Consider the following 18,365-nt stretch of genomic DNA (forward strand, 5'->3'; position numbering starts at 1 on the left):
GAGTTTTCTCAAAGCTCTGTCAATGTGAGAATCAATGCCTTAAACGCCAATGAATGGATGTGTTTATTCAGGATGAGGCCAGTGTGTGTGTGTGTGTGTGTGTGTGTGTGTGTGTGTGTGTGTGTGTGTGTGTGTGTGTGTGTGTGTTTGCGTTGAGCCCGAGGCCATAGTAAGTGGTGCATGTGCAGTTTGTGTGCACTCTGGGTAATTAGACCACGGCCAACAACAAACGGATGATTTTATTTAGTTCACTTCTGCTTCAGTGTGAGATTCAAACCGGCTGAACTCAACGTGGAATGAACACAGCGTTAAATACGAAAGGAATAAAAGAAAAAAAACATATTAAAACAACTGGAATGAAAGAAAAATAGATTAAAACAACTGAAATAAAAGGAAAAATAGATTAAAATGAGTGGAATGAAAGATAAAAACATTAAAACGAATGGAATGAAAAAAAGATTAAAACTGGAATGAAAGAAAAAAAACATTAAAACAACTGTAATAAAAGGAAAAATAGATTAAAACGACTGGAATAAAAGAAAAAATAGATTAAAATGACTGGAATGAAAGAAAAAAACTGATTAAAACAACTGGAATGAAAGAAAAACAGATTAAAATGAGTGGAATGAAAGAAAAAACAGATTAAAACAACTGGAATGAAAGAAAAAAACAGATTAAAACAACTGGAATGAAAGAAAAACAGATTAAAACAAATGGAATAAAAGAAAAACATTTAAAAAACTGGAATGAAAGAAAAAAACATTAAAACGACTGGAATAAAAGAAAAAACTGATTAAAACTGGAGTAAAAGAAAAAATAGATTACACAACTTTACACCTGTCATACTTTACACCTGTCATACTTTACACCTGTCATACTTTACACCTGCCATACTTTACACCTGTCATACTTTACACCTGTCATACTTTACACCTGCCATACTTTACACCTGTCATACTTTACACCTGCCATACTTTACACCTGCCATACTTTACACCTGTCATACTTTACACCTGTCATACTTTACACCTGCCATACTTTACACCTGCCATACTTTACACCTGTCATACTTTACACCTGCCATACTTTACACCTGTCATACTTTACACCTGCCATACTTTACACCTGTCACACTTTACACCTGCCATACTTTACACCTGTCATACTTTACACCTGCCATATTTTACACCTGTCATACTTTACACCTGCCATACTTTACACCTGTCACACTTTACACCTGCCATACTTTACACCTGCCATACTTTACACCTGCCATAATTTACACCTGTCACACTTTACACCTGCCATAATTTACACCTGCCATACTTTACATCTGCCATACTTTACACCTGTCATACTTTACACCTGCCATAATTTACACCTGTCATACTTTACACCTGTCATACTTTACACCTGCCATAATTTACACCTGTCACACTTTACACCTGCCATACTTTACATCTGCCATACTTTACACCTGCCATAATTTACACCTGTCACACTTTACACCTGCCATAATTTACACCTGCCATACTTTACACCTGCCATAATTTACACCTGTCATAATTTACACCTGCCATAATTTACACCTGCCATACTTTACACCTGCCATAATTTACACCTGTCACACTTTACACCTGCCATAATTTACACCTGCCATATTTTACACCTGCCATACTTTACATCTGCCATACTTTACACCTGTCATACTTTACACCTGCCATAATTTACACCTGTCATACTTTACACCTGTCATACTTTACACCTGCCATAATTTACACCTGCCATACTTTACACCTGCCATACTTTACACCTGTCATACTTTACACCTGCCATAATTTACACCTGCCATACTTTACACCTGCCATAATTTACACCTGTCACACTTTACACCTGCCATAATTTACACCTGCCATATTTTACACCTGCCATACTTTACACCTGCCATAATTTACACCTGTCACACTTTACACCTGCCATAATTTACACCTGCCATAATTTACACCTGTCATACTTTACACCTGCCATAATTTACACCTGTCATACTTTACACCTGTCATACTTTACACCTGCCATAATTTACACCTGTCATACTTTACACCTGTCATACTTTACACCTGTCATGTTTTTGCCCTTTTTCTACATGATTTTGTTTGTTTTCTTGTTTTATTTCATTCAGATCTATTCACTTTTTAGATTTTGTTTTTCATTTTTTGTTCATTTTCTTGACAATTTTGTTCTTTTTTTTTGCTTTAGTTTCACCAAACTCTTACCTTCGCTTAAGTAATGGAATACATGAGTAAAATAATACGGAACCAGAATATGGAAATGACCTGATGATGCGTTTGCCATGGTGCCATTGTGGATTCGTTAAACGGACTAACGCTAATCATCTGTGGACGTTAACACTCGCGGTGGGTTCCGACAGCTGTGGTGGGAGAACGGTAACAAACGTCCAAACGTCTGTGGTTTCTACTCCACTTCCTGTCGTCGGCCTCCCTGTGCTGACTGAACTCCCAGCATCCTCTCTGCTTCTTTTCCTTCCAACTCACAGAGCTGCTGTGGAGCTTTTGGCTTTTTTTTTTTTTTTTCTTATTTGTGTGTGATCGGGCCAGATTTTCTGCTCCAGTTTTCCGCTGTGTCTGCTGCCGTTCAGTCCGACGGCCCGCTCTTAAACCGGCGTTGGGAATAAAAGCGTTGCATTCATGTCGGAGCAGCGACGTCACCTGGACTCACTGTTCGTCTGCTCGTACCAGCGGGTCGGACGCTCAGAGGAAGTTAGTAGAAGCTCATGTTAACCCTTTAAGAGCCAAAACATTACAACTGTAGCGCTGAGCCAAACAGCAACTGTAACGGATACGGACGAAGGTTTGAGTTCATTTCTTTAAAAGAAAAAAAAAAAAAAGATAAAAGAACCAGAAATATGGAAATGATCCAATGACACATCCGACAGGATGTTATTATTTTGTTTACTCAAATGTTTTTGTTTCATTTTCTACATGATTTTGATTGTGTTCATGATTATTTTGTTCACCTTTGTTCAATTTCTGGATTTTTTTTTTTTCCGTTCATTTTCTTGATAATTTTGTTCATTTTTCTTCATTTTTTAAAATAATCTTGGCTGTTTTGTTCATTTTCTAGAATAATTTGCTAATTATCTTTTGTTTCTGTTTCTTTCCTTAATCATTTTGTTTATGTCCCAAATGTTTTTGTTCATTTTCTAGATAATTTTGTTTGTTTTAATGATTATTTTTGTTCACCTTTGTTCATTTTCTGGATTTTTTTTCGTTCATTTTCTCAATAATTTTGTTCATTTTTCATTTAAAAAAAAATAAAAAATCTTGGCTTTTTTGTTCATTTTCTAGAATAATTTGCTAATTATCTTTTGATTTTGTTTTTTTTCCCTTAATTTTGTTTATGTACAAAATGTTTTTGTTCATTTTCTAGATAATTTTGTTCATTTTTGTTAACTTTCTAGATGATTTTGTTTGTTGTCTTGATTATTTAGTTCACCTTTGTTCATTTTTCTGGATTTCTTTTTTGTTCATTTTCTTGATAATTTGTTCATTTTTCTTCATTTTTTAAAAAATAATCTTGGCTTTTTTGTTAATTTTCTAGACTAATTTGCTAATTATCTTTTGTTTCTGTTTCTTTGCTTGATCATTTTGTTCATGTCCCAAATATTTTTGTTCATTTTCTAGATAATTTTGTTCATTTTTCTTAATTTTCTAGATGATTTTGTTTTTCATGATTATTTTGTTCACCTTTGTTCATTTTCTGGATTTTTTTTTTTTTTCATTTTCTTGATAATTTTGTTAATTTTTCTTAATCATCTTGATAATTTTGTTCATTTTTTCCCTCTGAACCATGACTAAAGTTCATTATCAGGTTTTAGGACTCATTTTAATCACATCGGCAACTAATGTTCTGTTGTTTCACTTCATTTATATAATGTGTTTTGATGTGGAACAAACATTTTACATTTGTTATATTTTGACCATAAAGAAAAGGTCAAACAACTGTCATCAGAAATATTTAACCCTTTGTTGTAATTTTATTTATTTATTTTTACTAATTAATTAATTAATTAATTAATTAATTAAACCTTTATTTTAACAGGTAGGTCATTTGAGAACCCGTTCTCATTTACAATGATGACCTGGCCAAAAGGCAGCAGAACAGGCAGATCAAATTTTTATAGATTTTGTTAATTTTTGTTCATTTTCTTATTTTCATTTTCCTTGATTGTTTTAATTTACAAATGTTTTCATTCAGTTTCTAGACAGTTTTGTTTATTTTTTGATTATTTTGTTCCCCTTTGTTCATTTTCTAGGTTTTTTTTTTCTTGATAAATTTGTTCAATTTTTTAGACTCATTTCCTCTTTGTATTTTGTTTCTGTTTTTCCTTGGTTGTTTTGTTTATTTTTGTTTATTTCCTAGTGTTTTTGTTCATTTTCTAGATGATTTTGTCAGTTTCTCTTGATCATTTTGTAGATGTTTTTTTCTTTGTACATTGAGGAAAAACCCAAATTTTAACTTGACTGTTTTTCATTCTTTTTCATTCTGACTCTTCATCTCTACTCGTTGTGTTCGTCTTCGTCCTCTATCATATGTTTTTTGTCCAGGGTTTCTCGTTCAAATCCTCCAAACGTCTTCTCCTGCCTCCACTTTTCTCTCTTTATTTATCGCCTCTGTTTCGTCTAAATTAGACTCCACCTCCTGGGATCATTTCCCTCTTTGCGTTTCGCTCTCAGTCATTTGGAGCTTTTTGAACCCGGTCTGCACCAGAACCTGGTATTCACATTATTAGTGGTCCGTTCCAGTTGGTCCACCGTGTCGGTCCATGGTCTGGGCTGTGTCCTGGTCCTGGTAATCCTCTCTGCTGGGACAGATGGAGGTCTCCAGGAGGTCCGGGGGTCTCAGTAAATCCCCTCCTGGCAGGTTCTGTGTCCCTGACGTCCACCATGACACTTTAAAGGTTAAATCTGTCACCGTTGGACTCCCCGTCCTGGTTCTGCTTCTGCTTTAAAATCAATCTGATGGCGGAAAACGGGACGAAGAAAAGGCGACAAGAAGCACCGTTTAACCCTTCAATTTCATTTTAATGCCTGGTCCAACTAAAGGTCCATTTGTTTGGACAAATATAATGATACCAACAAAAATAGCTCATAGTAGTTTAATTTCAGAGCTGATATCTATCCATTTAACATGTTTTCTTGATAAAAACCCAAATCACTTTAGTTCTTCCATCTGTATCTAGGACATTGTACTGACAAAAACAGTGCTTTTAGACATTCCATTTTTTTCTTTTCTGTCTTTTTTAGTCACATGACACACACAGGAGTTAGGACTGGATTGCATAACCATTGTTTTTGATGGTCTTATAATTTTTTCCACGACAGTATATGTTTGTGTGTGTGTGTGTGTGTGTGTGTGTGTGTGTGTGTGTGTGTGTGTGTAAATACATGTAGATCAGGGATGTCAGGTTCCAAATTCAGCCCAATTTGATCTAAACTGAGTCAGACTAATAAAATAATAACATAATAATCTATAAATATGGAACACTCCACATTTTTCTGTTTGTTTTATTGCAAATAAAACAGTAAATTATGAAAATATTTACATTTACAATCTATCCAAACAAAAAAAGATGTGAATAAACTGAAATTTCTTAAGAAAATTAAATACGGTTTTAACAATATTATGTCTCTACTTATTTATATACATGTGTTAACGTGTTTTCTTGATAACAACTAAAATCACTTCAGTTCTTTTATCTGTATCTATGACATTGTACTGACAAAAACAATGCTTTTAGACATGCCATTTTTTTCTTTTCTGTCTGTTTTAGTCATATGATACACACAGGAGTTAGTACTGGATTGCATAACTATTGTTTTTGATGGCTTTTGATGGTCTAAGATTTTTTTCCACGACTGTAGGACCTGTGGATCCCTGTAGTAATAATATAATGACCTATAAATCAGGGGTCTCAAACTCATTTTCTTTCAGGTTCCACATTCAGCCTGATTTGATCTCCAGTGGGCCGAACCAGTAAAATAATAACAGAATAACCTAGAAATAATGACAACTGCACATTTTTGTCTTTGTTTTAGTGCAAAAAAAATGAATTAAATTATGAAAACACTTACTTTTACAAACTATCCAAACAAAAAAGATGTGAATAACCTGAAAAAACTAAAATTTCTTAAGAAAAATTAGTGCAATTTTAACAATATTCTGCCTCAACTTATCATTTCGACATGTGCATTATGGATCAGATCTACAAAGACACTAAACACTGAGGAACAGGCAGAAAAGAGTTTAAATTGGGCTGAATTTTCTGTAGACATTTCAGGTTCATATTTGTTCAGGTTATTCACATTTTATTGTTACAGGACAGTTTGAAAATGCAAATATTTTCATAATTCAATGTTATTTTTTGCACTAAAACAAAGACAAAAATTTGAAATTTTCATTATTTATAGACATAATGTAATATTTTTTATTTTTCTTTATATCAAACCGAGAAGAAAATCTGGAGTCATTCTTTTTTGTCGGTTCTTCTGCTGTTATTATTTGACTGTAGATCATATTGGTCTGTATGTGGAACCTGAACTAAAATGAGTTCCACAGCCTTGACTGTGGAATTTTTGCACTTTGCAAATTCCTCCCAGGGGCCAGATTGGAACCTTTGGTGGGACGCATTTGGCCCCCGGGACGCATGTTTGAGACCCCTGAAATAAATAATGTCAACTCCAGAGTTTTCTCTATGTTTTAGAGTTACATGATGAAACTACCTTTTAAAAAATAGGAATAACATGAACAACCATGAAAAACTGAAAAATAAGCGCAATTTTAACAATATTCTGCCTCAGTTTATTATTTCCACATGTGCAGCTCACAGTGGATCTACAAATACACAAAACATTGAATACTGGTAAAACTGTACTTTTCTTCAGATGTTTCTGTTCAGATTTGTTCAGATTATATATATTTCACTGTTAAAGGACAGTTTGTAAATGCACACATTTTCATGTAATCGTCCTCTTTTTTTTTTACACTAAAACAAAGAGAAACAGTCATTATTTCTAGGTTATTCTGACAGTATTTCCTAACAGTTATACACATATTAAAATAAACTGTCCATTTCTATACATAGCACAATATATTATTGATCCCATGGGCCGGATTGGACCCTTTGGCGGGCCGGTTCTGGTCCACGGGCCGTAAGTTTGACCCCTGTGCCTTAAAGGGTTAAACTGCTTCACTGCACTGATGGTCAGTCTTAATAGCTCTGTATAAATATAAATATACGCCGCTGCCGTTGTGTGATCAATCACCGCTTTTGTTCGCTCAGCATCTTTCTCAGCGTCCGAGTTCGTCTGCTGAACAAAAAAAAAAAAAAAAAAAAAAAAGGAAGAAGAAGCCGAGAAGAAAATGTGCAGGTGGTGTTACTCTTGTGTTTGCATTCTCAGGGAAAATAAATGGAGCCGTGAACGATGCAGATGGAAAACAGGGCAACTGGAACGGAGATGCAGCGGTTTTACATTCAGCACTTTCAGCCCGGATGGCAAAAAGACTTAAAAACATAATAATTAGAACACACTTAAAAATATGAATATATGAAATATATTATATGAAAAAAACTCAATAAAGAGAATTTTAAAAAAATATATATATATAAGTTTAGATAAGACTTTATTACGGAAGCGTATTGCATTCAGACAAAAAATAAAATTCATTTTTATTTTTTCAGAAAACAGTATCTCCTTAATTTGGAAAAAACAGAGCCAGATTTTTATTTTTTCAGAAAACAGGATAAAATAAGTTTTTTAAAAAATTTGCTCTGTTTTTCCGAATTAACGAGATACTGTTTTCTGAAAAAATTAAAATTCGGCTCTGTTCTCATTAATTCAGAAAAACAGAGCCAAATTAAAATTTCTTCAGAAAACAGTATCTCATTAATTCGGAAAAACAGAGCCAAATTTTTTTTTTTGTGTGAATGTAATACGCTTCCGTATTTTAATGATCCCACCATGAGGAAATTTAAGAGTTTACCACAGCAACATGCATCACACCAAAAAGAAAAGGAAATGCAGGTAGAAATAAATATTCGCAAAAGTATAAAAATGTAAGTATAAATTTTAAATGACATGTTTGATGACATTACTAGAAAATATTAAGTATATTCAACTTATTTTATAGAAATAGTCGAATGTGTGAACAAAGTAAAGTTAAATGGATTTAAATTCATTAGTTTTAGTCGTGACCAAACCTCTTTTTCTTTGACCACCTGCACATGCTCAGTGCTTTCAGTCAAAGAGAGAGAGTTTTGGTGTTTATCGTACAAGAGACAAATCAAAAAGTTCTAAGCGACTATCGACGATTGTTTGTTTTAACCATGAGCGGACTGTTTTGTTTTATTGTCCACCTGTTCCACGGACATTTTCTCTTAGCCAGGTGTCCAGTTGAAAAAAAAGCAAAATATTATTCCTTTAAAAATCTTTGTTGAATGTAAGTTAAATGTACTTAAAACGTTCATTAACCATTACTTAATATTTGAAGTAAACTCAGCTTAGAGTAAGTTTGATTCTGAGTTAATGCTTAATTGTGTAGTGTAGTTTGTCTGTTTTCTCATTTCTCAGTATGTTTGGAAACTAAAACAACATGTTAAAGGTCAGAAAAAAAAACAGATTATTATCATTTTCTCTAAGTTTTGTCAGTGTCTGTTATAACATAGAAACTCAGCAGTTTCACTAAACACAACAATGACCATAAACCAACACGAAAAAGACGACGCATCAACCAAAACTGGCAGAAATAAGGGAAGTCACTCAGACAGAAAGGATGTGGTGTCGTCGTCCCATAAACCGACACTGGAACTAAACAGAAAGAACAGACGTGGAAATAAAACTAGAAATGGAAACAAGGCAGAAAATGCATCAGAACGAAAGAAAAAAAATGAACAGAAATCTGTGAAAGGAGCTGAAAACTGTCACCAGGTTCAATAGGAAAGGTCTGATTTAGTGTCAAAGTCCTCAATTTCATTAGTTAGTGTTTAATTAAAATAAAGCGCAGTTTTCAGTCATAGTTTGTGAAGGTTTAGGTTTGGGAAAAGATCATGGTTTGGGGTAAAATACACACTTTCACAGCATTAATCGCATGTTTTTGATCCACTCAGAGTTTACATTCAGGAGAAAATAGACGATAATATCCAACAGCGACATGTGCCGGACGAAGTTCTAACAATAGCATAATTAATACCTTTATTGTAAAATAGTGTTTTCTCATGCTAAAGCGTCATCAATGTTTTGTTTTTTACCATGAAAAGTCAGAAATTCACTTTTTTTTTTAACCATTTGTTAGTTTTATTTTATTACATTTGTTCCACATCATCTATTTTCAAGCATCATATTCTACAGTTCACTTTGATACGATTTAATATGAAAACTAAAAATTGTGGAAAAAAAAAAACAAAAAAGTGAATTTCTAACTTTTTTCATGGTAAAAAAAAACAAAAAATGCACTGAACAAGTTTTAGGATGAGAAAACACTATTTTACAATAAACAGAAACATTATTAATTACCTCCACCAAGGAGGTTATGTTTTTGCCAGGGTTTGTTTGTTTGTTTGTCTGTCCGTTAGTGTGCAACATAACTCAAAAAGTTATGGACAGATTTTGATGAAATTTTCAGGGTTTGTTGGAAATGGGATAAGGAAGAAATGATTAAATTTTGGTGGTGATCAGGGATGAGGGGGCCCACGGGGGGGGGGGGGCCACTGATCAGCCTTGGCGGAGGTCTGCGCTCTCCGAGTGCTTCTAGTTAACGTGTTTTTGTAGTTTTTTTTTTTACCCTCAAAACAGTAAGAAGTTCACTTTTTTCTTTTTTTTCTTTTTTACAATTTTAATTCTTATTTTATTACATTTGTTCCAAATCATCTATTTTCAAGCATCGTATTCAACAGTTCACTTTGATACGATTTAATATGAAAACTAAAAATTGTAAAAAAAAAAAAAAAAAAAAAAAAAAAAGAAGTGAATTTCTGTTTTCATGATAAAAAAACAAAAAACCACATTGAACATGTTTTAGGATGAGAAAACACTACTTTACAATAGATAGAAACGTTATCATGTTTTTGTTTTTTACCCTGAAAACAGTCAGCAAGTCACTTTTTTTTTGTACAGTTTTTTAGTTTTATTTTATTACATTTGTTCCATATCATCTATTTTCAAGCATTGTATCAAGGTTAACTGTTGAATGGATGAATGGATTAGATTAGATTAAATTAGATTATATTCAACTAGATTAGACTTTATTGATTCCATAATGGGGATCAATAATTATTCCTATTCATTTTATTTATTTTAATCTTTTTTCAAACTTAATTTCCTTCCTTTTTTTTGCCTTTTTTCCACCTTCCTTAATGATTTAGCACCATTTATAATATTATCCTCTGTACTTTGTGTTATTTTCAGTGTAAATCATGTATTTTCTTTATGATCATGTAGATTATTGTAGTTGAAGGTTATTATAAACAGAAACAGAGAAAAGAGAGGTTCACTGAAAATGTCATAAACTGAACATAAACCCAGTGTCTCCATCCACTGTCTTTGATCCAAGTCCATGGGTTTTACTGGTGAATCAATGTTGGAGAAGATGACAGTGTTTCTATGGTAACTACAGAGCCTCTGAACATCCAAATATGGTCATATCTGATGACCATGAAAAGATGAACTGTATTTTACACCAATTATTGACATGGATTGATAGGATTAGTGGATCAACAGGAATTAAACAGTTAATATCAGTAGATGCTTTAGTTGATTTTTTGTCAGTTTGTTCATTTCTTTGTTAATTTTTGTTGGGGTTTTTTGTAATTTTCTTGTTTTTACTTCTTATTTACTTCATTTCATGTGGATTTTTGTTCATGTTCTCATTTTTTTTTGTTCCATTATTGTTTATTTTCTTGATTTTCTTGGTCACATTGTTATTTTGTTGAATTTCCTTGATTATTTACTTAACTTTTGTTCATGTTACTTGTTATAGTCAATTTTTTGTCAAACGTTTTGTCAATGCGATGACCATGAAAAGACGACAAACTGTATTTTACACCAATTATTGACATGTATTGATAGGTTTAGTGCACAGGTGTCAAACATGCGGCCCGGGGGCCAAAACCGGCCCACCAAGGGTTCCAATCTGGCCTGCAAGATGAATTTACAAAGTGCAAAATGCAAAAATTACCCTGAAGATATTAACAGTCAAGGGCATCAAACTAAAAAATAACAGCATAATAACCTAGAAATAATGACTCCAAATTTTCTTCTTGGTTTAATGTGAAAAAAATAATATGACATTATGCCTATAAATAATGGCAACACCAATCTTTTCTCTTTGAGTTATTGCAAAGAACATTAAATTCTGATATCCTATAATACGAAAATGTCAATAACCTTAACAAATATGAACAACCTGGAATGTCTAAAGAAAAATAAGTGTAATTTTAACAATATTCTGCCTGTTTTGTGCCTTAGTAGATCTGATCCGTAATACACATGTATAAATCATAAGTTGAGGCACACTATTGATAAAACTGTACTTATTTTTCTTCCGAAATTTCAGTTTTTTCAGGGTTTTCACATCTTTTTTGTTTTGGATAGAAATAGTTTCATTATTTAGTGTTATTTTTTGCACTAAAAAATTTGGAGTTGTCATTATTTATAGGTTATTCTGCTATTATTGTACTGGTCCGGCCCACTGGAGATCAAATTGGGCTGAATATGGCCCCTGAAACAAAATGAGTTTGACACCCCTGGTTTAGTGGATCAACAGCTATTAAACAGTTAATATCAGTGGATGGTTTAGGTTTTTGAGGGTTAACAGAATAAACAGAAATGATGAAAATTCCTGATTTTTAAGTATTTTGCTCATTTTCTTCTCACTTTAAAGGTATTTATTCACTTTTATGCCATATTTCAATGTTTTTTGGTTCATTTTTTCCTTATTTTTCCAGTATTTCGTTCATTTCATTCTCATTTTACAAATTTTTGTACATTTTATCCTATGAATAATGGAGGTCAAACTGTATTTGACCTCAGTTATTGACATGTACTGATAGATTTAGTGGATCAACAGGTATTAAACAGTTTAGATCATTAGATGGTTGTATTCGTTGGTGGATTTTTGTGTCTTTATGGGTTAAAGCTGCCGTCGGAGCAGATTCTCCTGTTTCCATTTGTCGCCGTCTGTTCATCCGCATGAAGTGGATCACACTTCCTTTGTGCGTCTCAGTTCGTAGGTTAAATTAAGTCTTTGTGCCTCCCGGAGCACTTCCTGCAGGTTGTGGCGGCGCCGCCCCCAGCCCGGCGCCTTCGGGTTAAAAGCAGCCATTGTGCGTCCAGATGATTGTGAGTCATGGTACCGGCTGGGATACAGCAGAGGGTTCTGTTGTGGCCCGTGGAACGCTGAGGCAGGAACGGCCACCACGGCCAATGCTGCTGCTGGACGCTCCGCTGCCGTTTTACATGAACAGTGGAGTAAAAACAGTGTTAATGTTAGCATTAGCATCGGCTGTGGCCCATTCACATAAACGCTGAGGTTCTGGAAGTAGCTTTTAAGACTTTTTCTGTAGTTTTCAGATGTTTACCACTAACATCTCCTGTTTATGTCACTGTCACAGATATAAAAACACAGTATGTCATCAGTACGACCACTGTGATCAACACAAGCCTCAAAACTCAGTTGGATCTGCAGATAAAGCGTCTCCGATTGTCTGGTTTATCAGACGTTTTTCAGCTTTTCCATTAAACCTGTTTCCTTTCACAGCGATAATACTTCACCTCGTTTTTAATTTGACCTCGTTCATATATTTTATTACCTTGTATATATCCTGTATTTGTTGTATATGTTGGTTCTTTCTGTGGTATAGAGTTGGCCTGGTGTATATTTTTGCATTTCTTTGTAGTTTTGTAAATTGTCAGTATTTTTTTATTTATATTTTCAGTTTAATTTTGCACTTTAAGAATGTGCTGCTAAACAAAAAAATGTTTTCCTTGTTCCTGTAACAGCGGCAAAAAAAAAAGGTTTATTCTATTCTATTCTATTCTGTTCTATTCTATTCTATTCTATTCTATTCCATCCAGTGATGATATAATCAGTTTGGACAAGTGCATGAATCCCAAATATATTATCATTAACTGTTTGTATCTTCAGTATAATTTTTTATGAATTGTGTACAGATAACACGCCACTTTTAAATGGCGTGTTATCTGTACACATTATAAGCTTTCCACGTGTATGTTCACGCCAAGTAAAATAGCGCGCAATTAGCGTTTAGCGGCTAGGGTTAGGGCGATTAGCGGCTAGCGTGATTAACGGCTAGGGTTAGTGTGATTAGTGGCTGCGTGATTAGCGGTTAGGGTTAGCCGTTACAGATATGTAAACCAGAGATCTTGGCGTACATTGACACGCGATCAAATGGCACGGAATAGCACGCAAAAGAATGAAAATGCATATGTATAGCACCCCAATTGCCCTAAGAACTGACATGACATACAACACGATTGCATGAGATCAGTCTGTAATATTTGAACTTTGCAAATTCATCCCACAGGCCGGATTGGACCCTTTGGCAGAACACTTTTGGCCCGCAGCCCACATGTTTGACACCCCTGCATTAGAACCTGCCTTTTGGACCATTAGAACCTGCCTTTTCTACCATTTGAGCCTGCCTTTTCTACCATTAGAACCTGCCTTTTGGACCATTAGAACCTGCCTTTTGGGCCATTAGAACCTGTCTTTTCTACCATTTGAGCCTGCCTTTTCTACCATTACAACCTACCTTTTGGACCATTAGAACCTGCCTTTTCTACCATTACAACCTACCTTTTGGACCATTAGAACCTGCCTTTGGTACAATTAGAACCAGCCTTTTCTACCATTAGAACCTGCCTTTGGGGACTCACTGTCCTCACTGGAACTGTTGCTGTCACTGTCTTGTAATGTGTGTGGAAATGACTAAAAATAGTCACTTGCCTGTTAAACGGTTAACAGTTTACAGATATACGTTCCATCTCAGGCTCTCCGTTGTCCAGTTCTTTGCTCGTATTGGTGCTGATTTTTTTGTTGTTGTGCTGAAGTCGTCCCCTGTGGAGCTCACAGATGGTCAGACTCATAAAAGAGCTTCAGCTGAAACGAAGCCAGAAATGTGTCGGTGACGTCGACGGTCGACCTGCTCCAAGGCGCTGTTTCCAGCTCAGCCTCATCATCACCTCAGATTCTACACTTACACACTGATGTTACTCACTCACGTTGGGGTTTTCATGGGTTCCGTACATCAGTCTTCTCCGCGGACGGTTTTTGTAGGAGTTGTTAGCATTTCATTAGCATCATAGCATAATTACCCGAACTCATCCACTATATGGACAAAAGTATGTGAACACGATGATTTCAGGTGCTTCTTTTCTAACAGGCGTCTGGGACACAAAACAATCATGACTAATGTCAGAATATAGTTTTATATTATGGGATAAATATCATTTCATTGGTTTGTTTGGGTTAAATTATTGTCTTTGCTTCTAAAATGCCTCAGAGATGATTTTGACTGAATTTCTCTGGTCATTGACTTTGTTTTATTTATGACTGTGATTTTAAATGTTCTACCGCTTTCCTGCTCTGACTGTAAATAATGTTCTTCCACATCTAACCATCTATTTTCACCACATCTCACTGAGGAAGAAAAATCTAACATTAAACTTCAAGGAAATACTGATGTTTCTAAACTATATGGACATAAATATTGGGACACATCATGTCTACAGCTGTCAGATGTCCTGGTCATGAGGATTTGAGATAAAAACATCAATGTTAATAATCAATAAGATTTTTGTCATATTTTTAAAGAAACAAATAATAAACACATCAGACTAGAGTGAATAAAATAATCCACATGATAAGAATGTAGTTGCATTTGTGGGGATGAAAGCTATAAACCATTGTTGCAGGCAGAGGCGTTTCAGTAGTTTCACCAAGGGTTAGGGGTTAGGTACCAGGGGAACATCAGCACTGGAGAAACATAGGTACCGGAGGAACACAGGCATCATAAAACATAGGAACTGGGGGAACATAGGTACTGGGGGAACATAGGTACCAGGGAACATAGGTACTGGTGGAACATCGACACCGGGGAGCACAGGCATCATAAAACATAGGTACCAGGGGAGCATAGGTACCGGGGGAACATAGGTACCAGGGAATATAGGTACCAGGGGAACATAGGTACCAGGGGAACATAAGTACCAGGGAATATAGGTACCGGGGGAACACAGGTACTAGGGAACATAGGTACCGGTGGAACATCGGCAACGGGGAACACAGGCATCATAAAATATAGGTACCGGGGGAGCATAGGTATCATAAAACATAGGTACTGGGGGAAGATAGGTACCAGGGGAACTTCTGCATTATAAAACACTAGCGGTATTGTACCCGTGGTGCCATTGTGCGTGCAAGTGCCTATACATTATTGAGAATGCTGCCTTCACATTGTAGCATTGTCTGCTAGCAGTAGAAATTTCATGAATGGCAGCATAACGACTTCCAAAAATGGAGTATGGCGGCAGGGACAAAGAATTTAAAGTAGAGATAGGCTAAAATCACCCAGCATACTTCACAACATTTGAATATGGACATGAAATTGTCCCTAGTAGATAGTCAGGTAATGGTTGTATTCATTTGGTGAGTTTGGCGGCCTGTGAAGGCCGAGAAAAATCCATACAAATGTCCTCCTGTGCTGCAACATCGATGGGACACAGAATGTGTATTATATAGTAGGATAGGTACTGGCAGAACATAGGTACCGGGGGAACACAAATATGCTCCCTTTGACTCTCAGTCTTACGCTGGTGTAGGTCAGTGGTGTTTACTTAGATTTTGCATTGACTCTTCTGTGAATATGTTAATGACACCACTGTTGTTCTCCTTTGCATTTCAGAGACTAGAAAGGCATCATGGGAGGCAAACTCAGCAAAAAGAAGAAGGGATACAACGTGAACGATGACAAGGCCAAAGACAAGGACGCCAAAGCCGAGGGGGCATCTGCTGAGGAGAGCGAGGCGCCCAAGGACAACAAAGACGAGGCCCCCGCTGCCACCGACGCCAAGGAGGTAGCCAACGACACAGCAGCTAAAGAGGCGCCGGCAGCGGACGCCGCCGCGGCCAAGGGCGAGGAAAAGAACGCAGCTCCGGCCGCAAAGGAGCCCGAGAAACCTGCCGCCAACGCTGAGCCGAAAACAGAGGCACCCAAGAGCGCAGAGCCCGCCAAGGCCGAGGAGAAACCGGCCGCCCCCGCCCCAGCCAAGGAGTCAGCCCCGGCCGCCAAGGAGCCGGAGGCCAAGGCAGCAGCAGCGGCCCCGGAGAGCAAAGACGAGGCCGACGCCAAAAAGACTGAGGCCCCCGCGGCACCAGCAGCCAAAGCCGAGGCGGCGCCTGCTGCCTCCCCTGACCCCAAGCCCACAGAGGCAGCGGCGGCGGCCCCTGCACCGGCAAAGGAGGCCACAGCCGCCAGTTCAACACCAGCCGCCGAACCGCCGAAGGAGGCGAACGCCACGGAGGCACCGAGCAAGGATCAAACCGTAGCAGTTCAAGATTAATGGACAGCTTCTTTTCGGAAATGAAAATTAAGTACCTAACTCAACAACGACGAATTAAAAAAAGATGAAAAAGAAATTAACTAGCCCACGCATATTATGAAATAACAATAATAATAATAATTGTAATGATGACGATTGGTTGAAGGAGCCGGACCGGAGCAACCGCCTGGAGAAGAATCCGCAGCTGCAGATGATTATTGCTATTATTATTGTTATGTTTTATTCTATTTTTTTCTGCTGTAGTATTTGAACTTTGATACGAGTCTGTGTCGGCCATTTTGCCTCGCCATCCCGCCACTGCCATCGCCATCTCCTTCACACGGTCAAGAGGTTCAACCCGGCATTCAGAAACCCCGCCCCCTCACCCCCCTGCTCTGTGGACAATGTGGGGAAATTGGACCGAGGGGAAGGAGGGAGGGTCGACGGAACCACTTCACCAGCTGGACTCCCACCGCATCCGTCCACTCTTCATCCCTCCTCCTCCTCCTCCTCCTCCTCCTCCTCCTCCTCCTCCTCCTCCTCCTCCTCCTCCTCTACCGACAGTATTCAGTGCTGTGGATTTGTGGTCGTCTCCTTTTTTTTTTTCCCCAACCATCTCCCTTCAGTTTTATTTGTGTTTCCGGGTTGCGTCGCTGCCTGTTTCTCCATCTCTTGGCTTAAAATCGGGGGGAGTTTTGTCACGAGGACTGAGTTAGACCACGGTTTCTCGGACACTTTAGAGGTTGATAAAGTCGGTGGACGCAGAGCTAAATGTATTCTTAGGCATAAAACTGACGTAGGAGTTTTTTCAGATCTAGATTTTGTACTGAAACCCTTGGTATGTAGTGAACTAAGTGGGTTTTTTTAACATTTGTAATATCTACTACACCTGCAACGCCTCGCTAAAGCAACCTCTGAAGTGTTTTTTTTTTTTGGAAACACTGATGGAAATCTCGGACCCTTCATCCAAATTTTAACATCAACTCATTGATTTATTTTTTTTTTTTTTTAATCTTTTTTGCGTTAAACGTTGACAAAGACAGTGCAGGTAGAGATGGAGCTGTTATGACGACAAAGTTTACACTGAAAACTCAAACTTATATTTATTGAACACCACCATAAATGGACAGAACAGGACAGAGGTGGAGGATTATCAGCTCAATCTATGCCAGGATCTAAAATATCCATAACCTCGGCAGTAAAAGTAAAGTTCCCTACCCATAAAATATTCAACATTTTAAAGACGTTGGGACTTAAACAATGCTTTCTAACGTACGAACTAACAACTCCAGGGCACAGATTGGTAGATATTTTCCTAATCGGAGCAAAAACTACAGGAAAAGCTCCGTATTTTTGCTAAAAAAAGTCAAGTTAACTGCCTTCTAATCGGTGCAAAAACACTTAACGTTAACGGTGATTCTAACCTGAAACCATCACTTACATTCGCAGGCTCTGCATCAAGGACGGGAAGTCCAGAGTAGCAACCGCCATTTCTATGGCAACCACACACACACACACACACATATATATTTATATATATATATATATATATATATATATATGTCATCATTATGGGATGAGAAAGCCTTGCACATGAAAAGGAGCCTCTGAGTTTATCATCGCCATCCCATCATGCATTTCTCCTTTCCTATGTCGCATATATACAGCCCGTGTATGCAGCGGTGGCACCTCCATCCTTTAAGTTGAAGTAAAAATAGCAATACTGTTCTG

The 18,365-nt window shown here is 36.8% G+C and overlaps 1 protein-coding gene across 1 annotated transcript in view; it reads left to right on the plus strand.

Annotated features, from left to right (window-relative positions):
- The window catches only part of LOC115437093 (brain acid soluble protein 1 homolog), a 53,915-nt gene extending 36,354 nt beyond the window's left edge, over positions 1–17,561 (plus strand). Inside the window, exon 2 of the mRNA XM_030160195.1 lies at positions 15,998–17,561. Within this exon, the coding sequence (XP_030016055.1) occupies positions 16,014–16,655 (642 nt within the window). The 5' untranslated portion in view covers positions 15,998–16,013 and the 3' untranslated portion in view covers positions 16,656–17,561. The remainder of the gene's footprint in view (positions 1–15,997) is intronic.
- The last annotated feature ends 804 nt before the right edge of the window (positions 17,562–18,365 follow it).

Source organism: Sphaeramia orbicularis, chromosome 17 (genome assembly GCF_902148855.1).
Source record: "Sphaeramia orbicularis chromosome 17, fSphaOr1.1, whole genome shotgun sequence".
NCBI lineage: Eukaryota > Metazoa > Chordata > Actinopteri > Kurtiformes > Apogonidae > Sphaeramia > Sphaeramia orbicularis.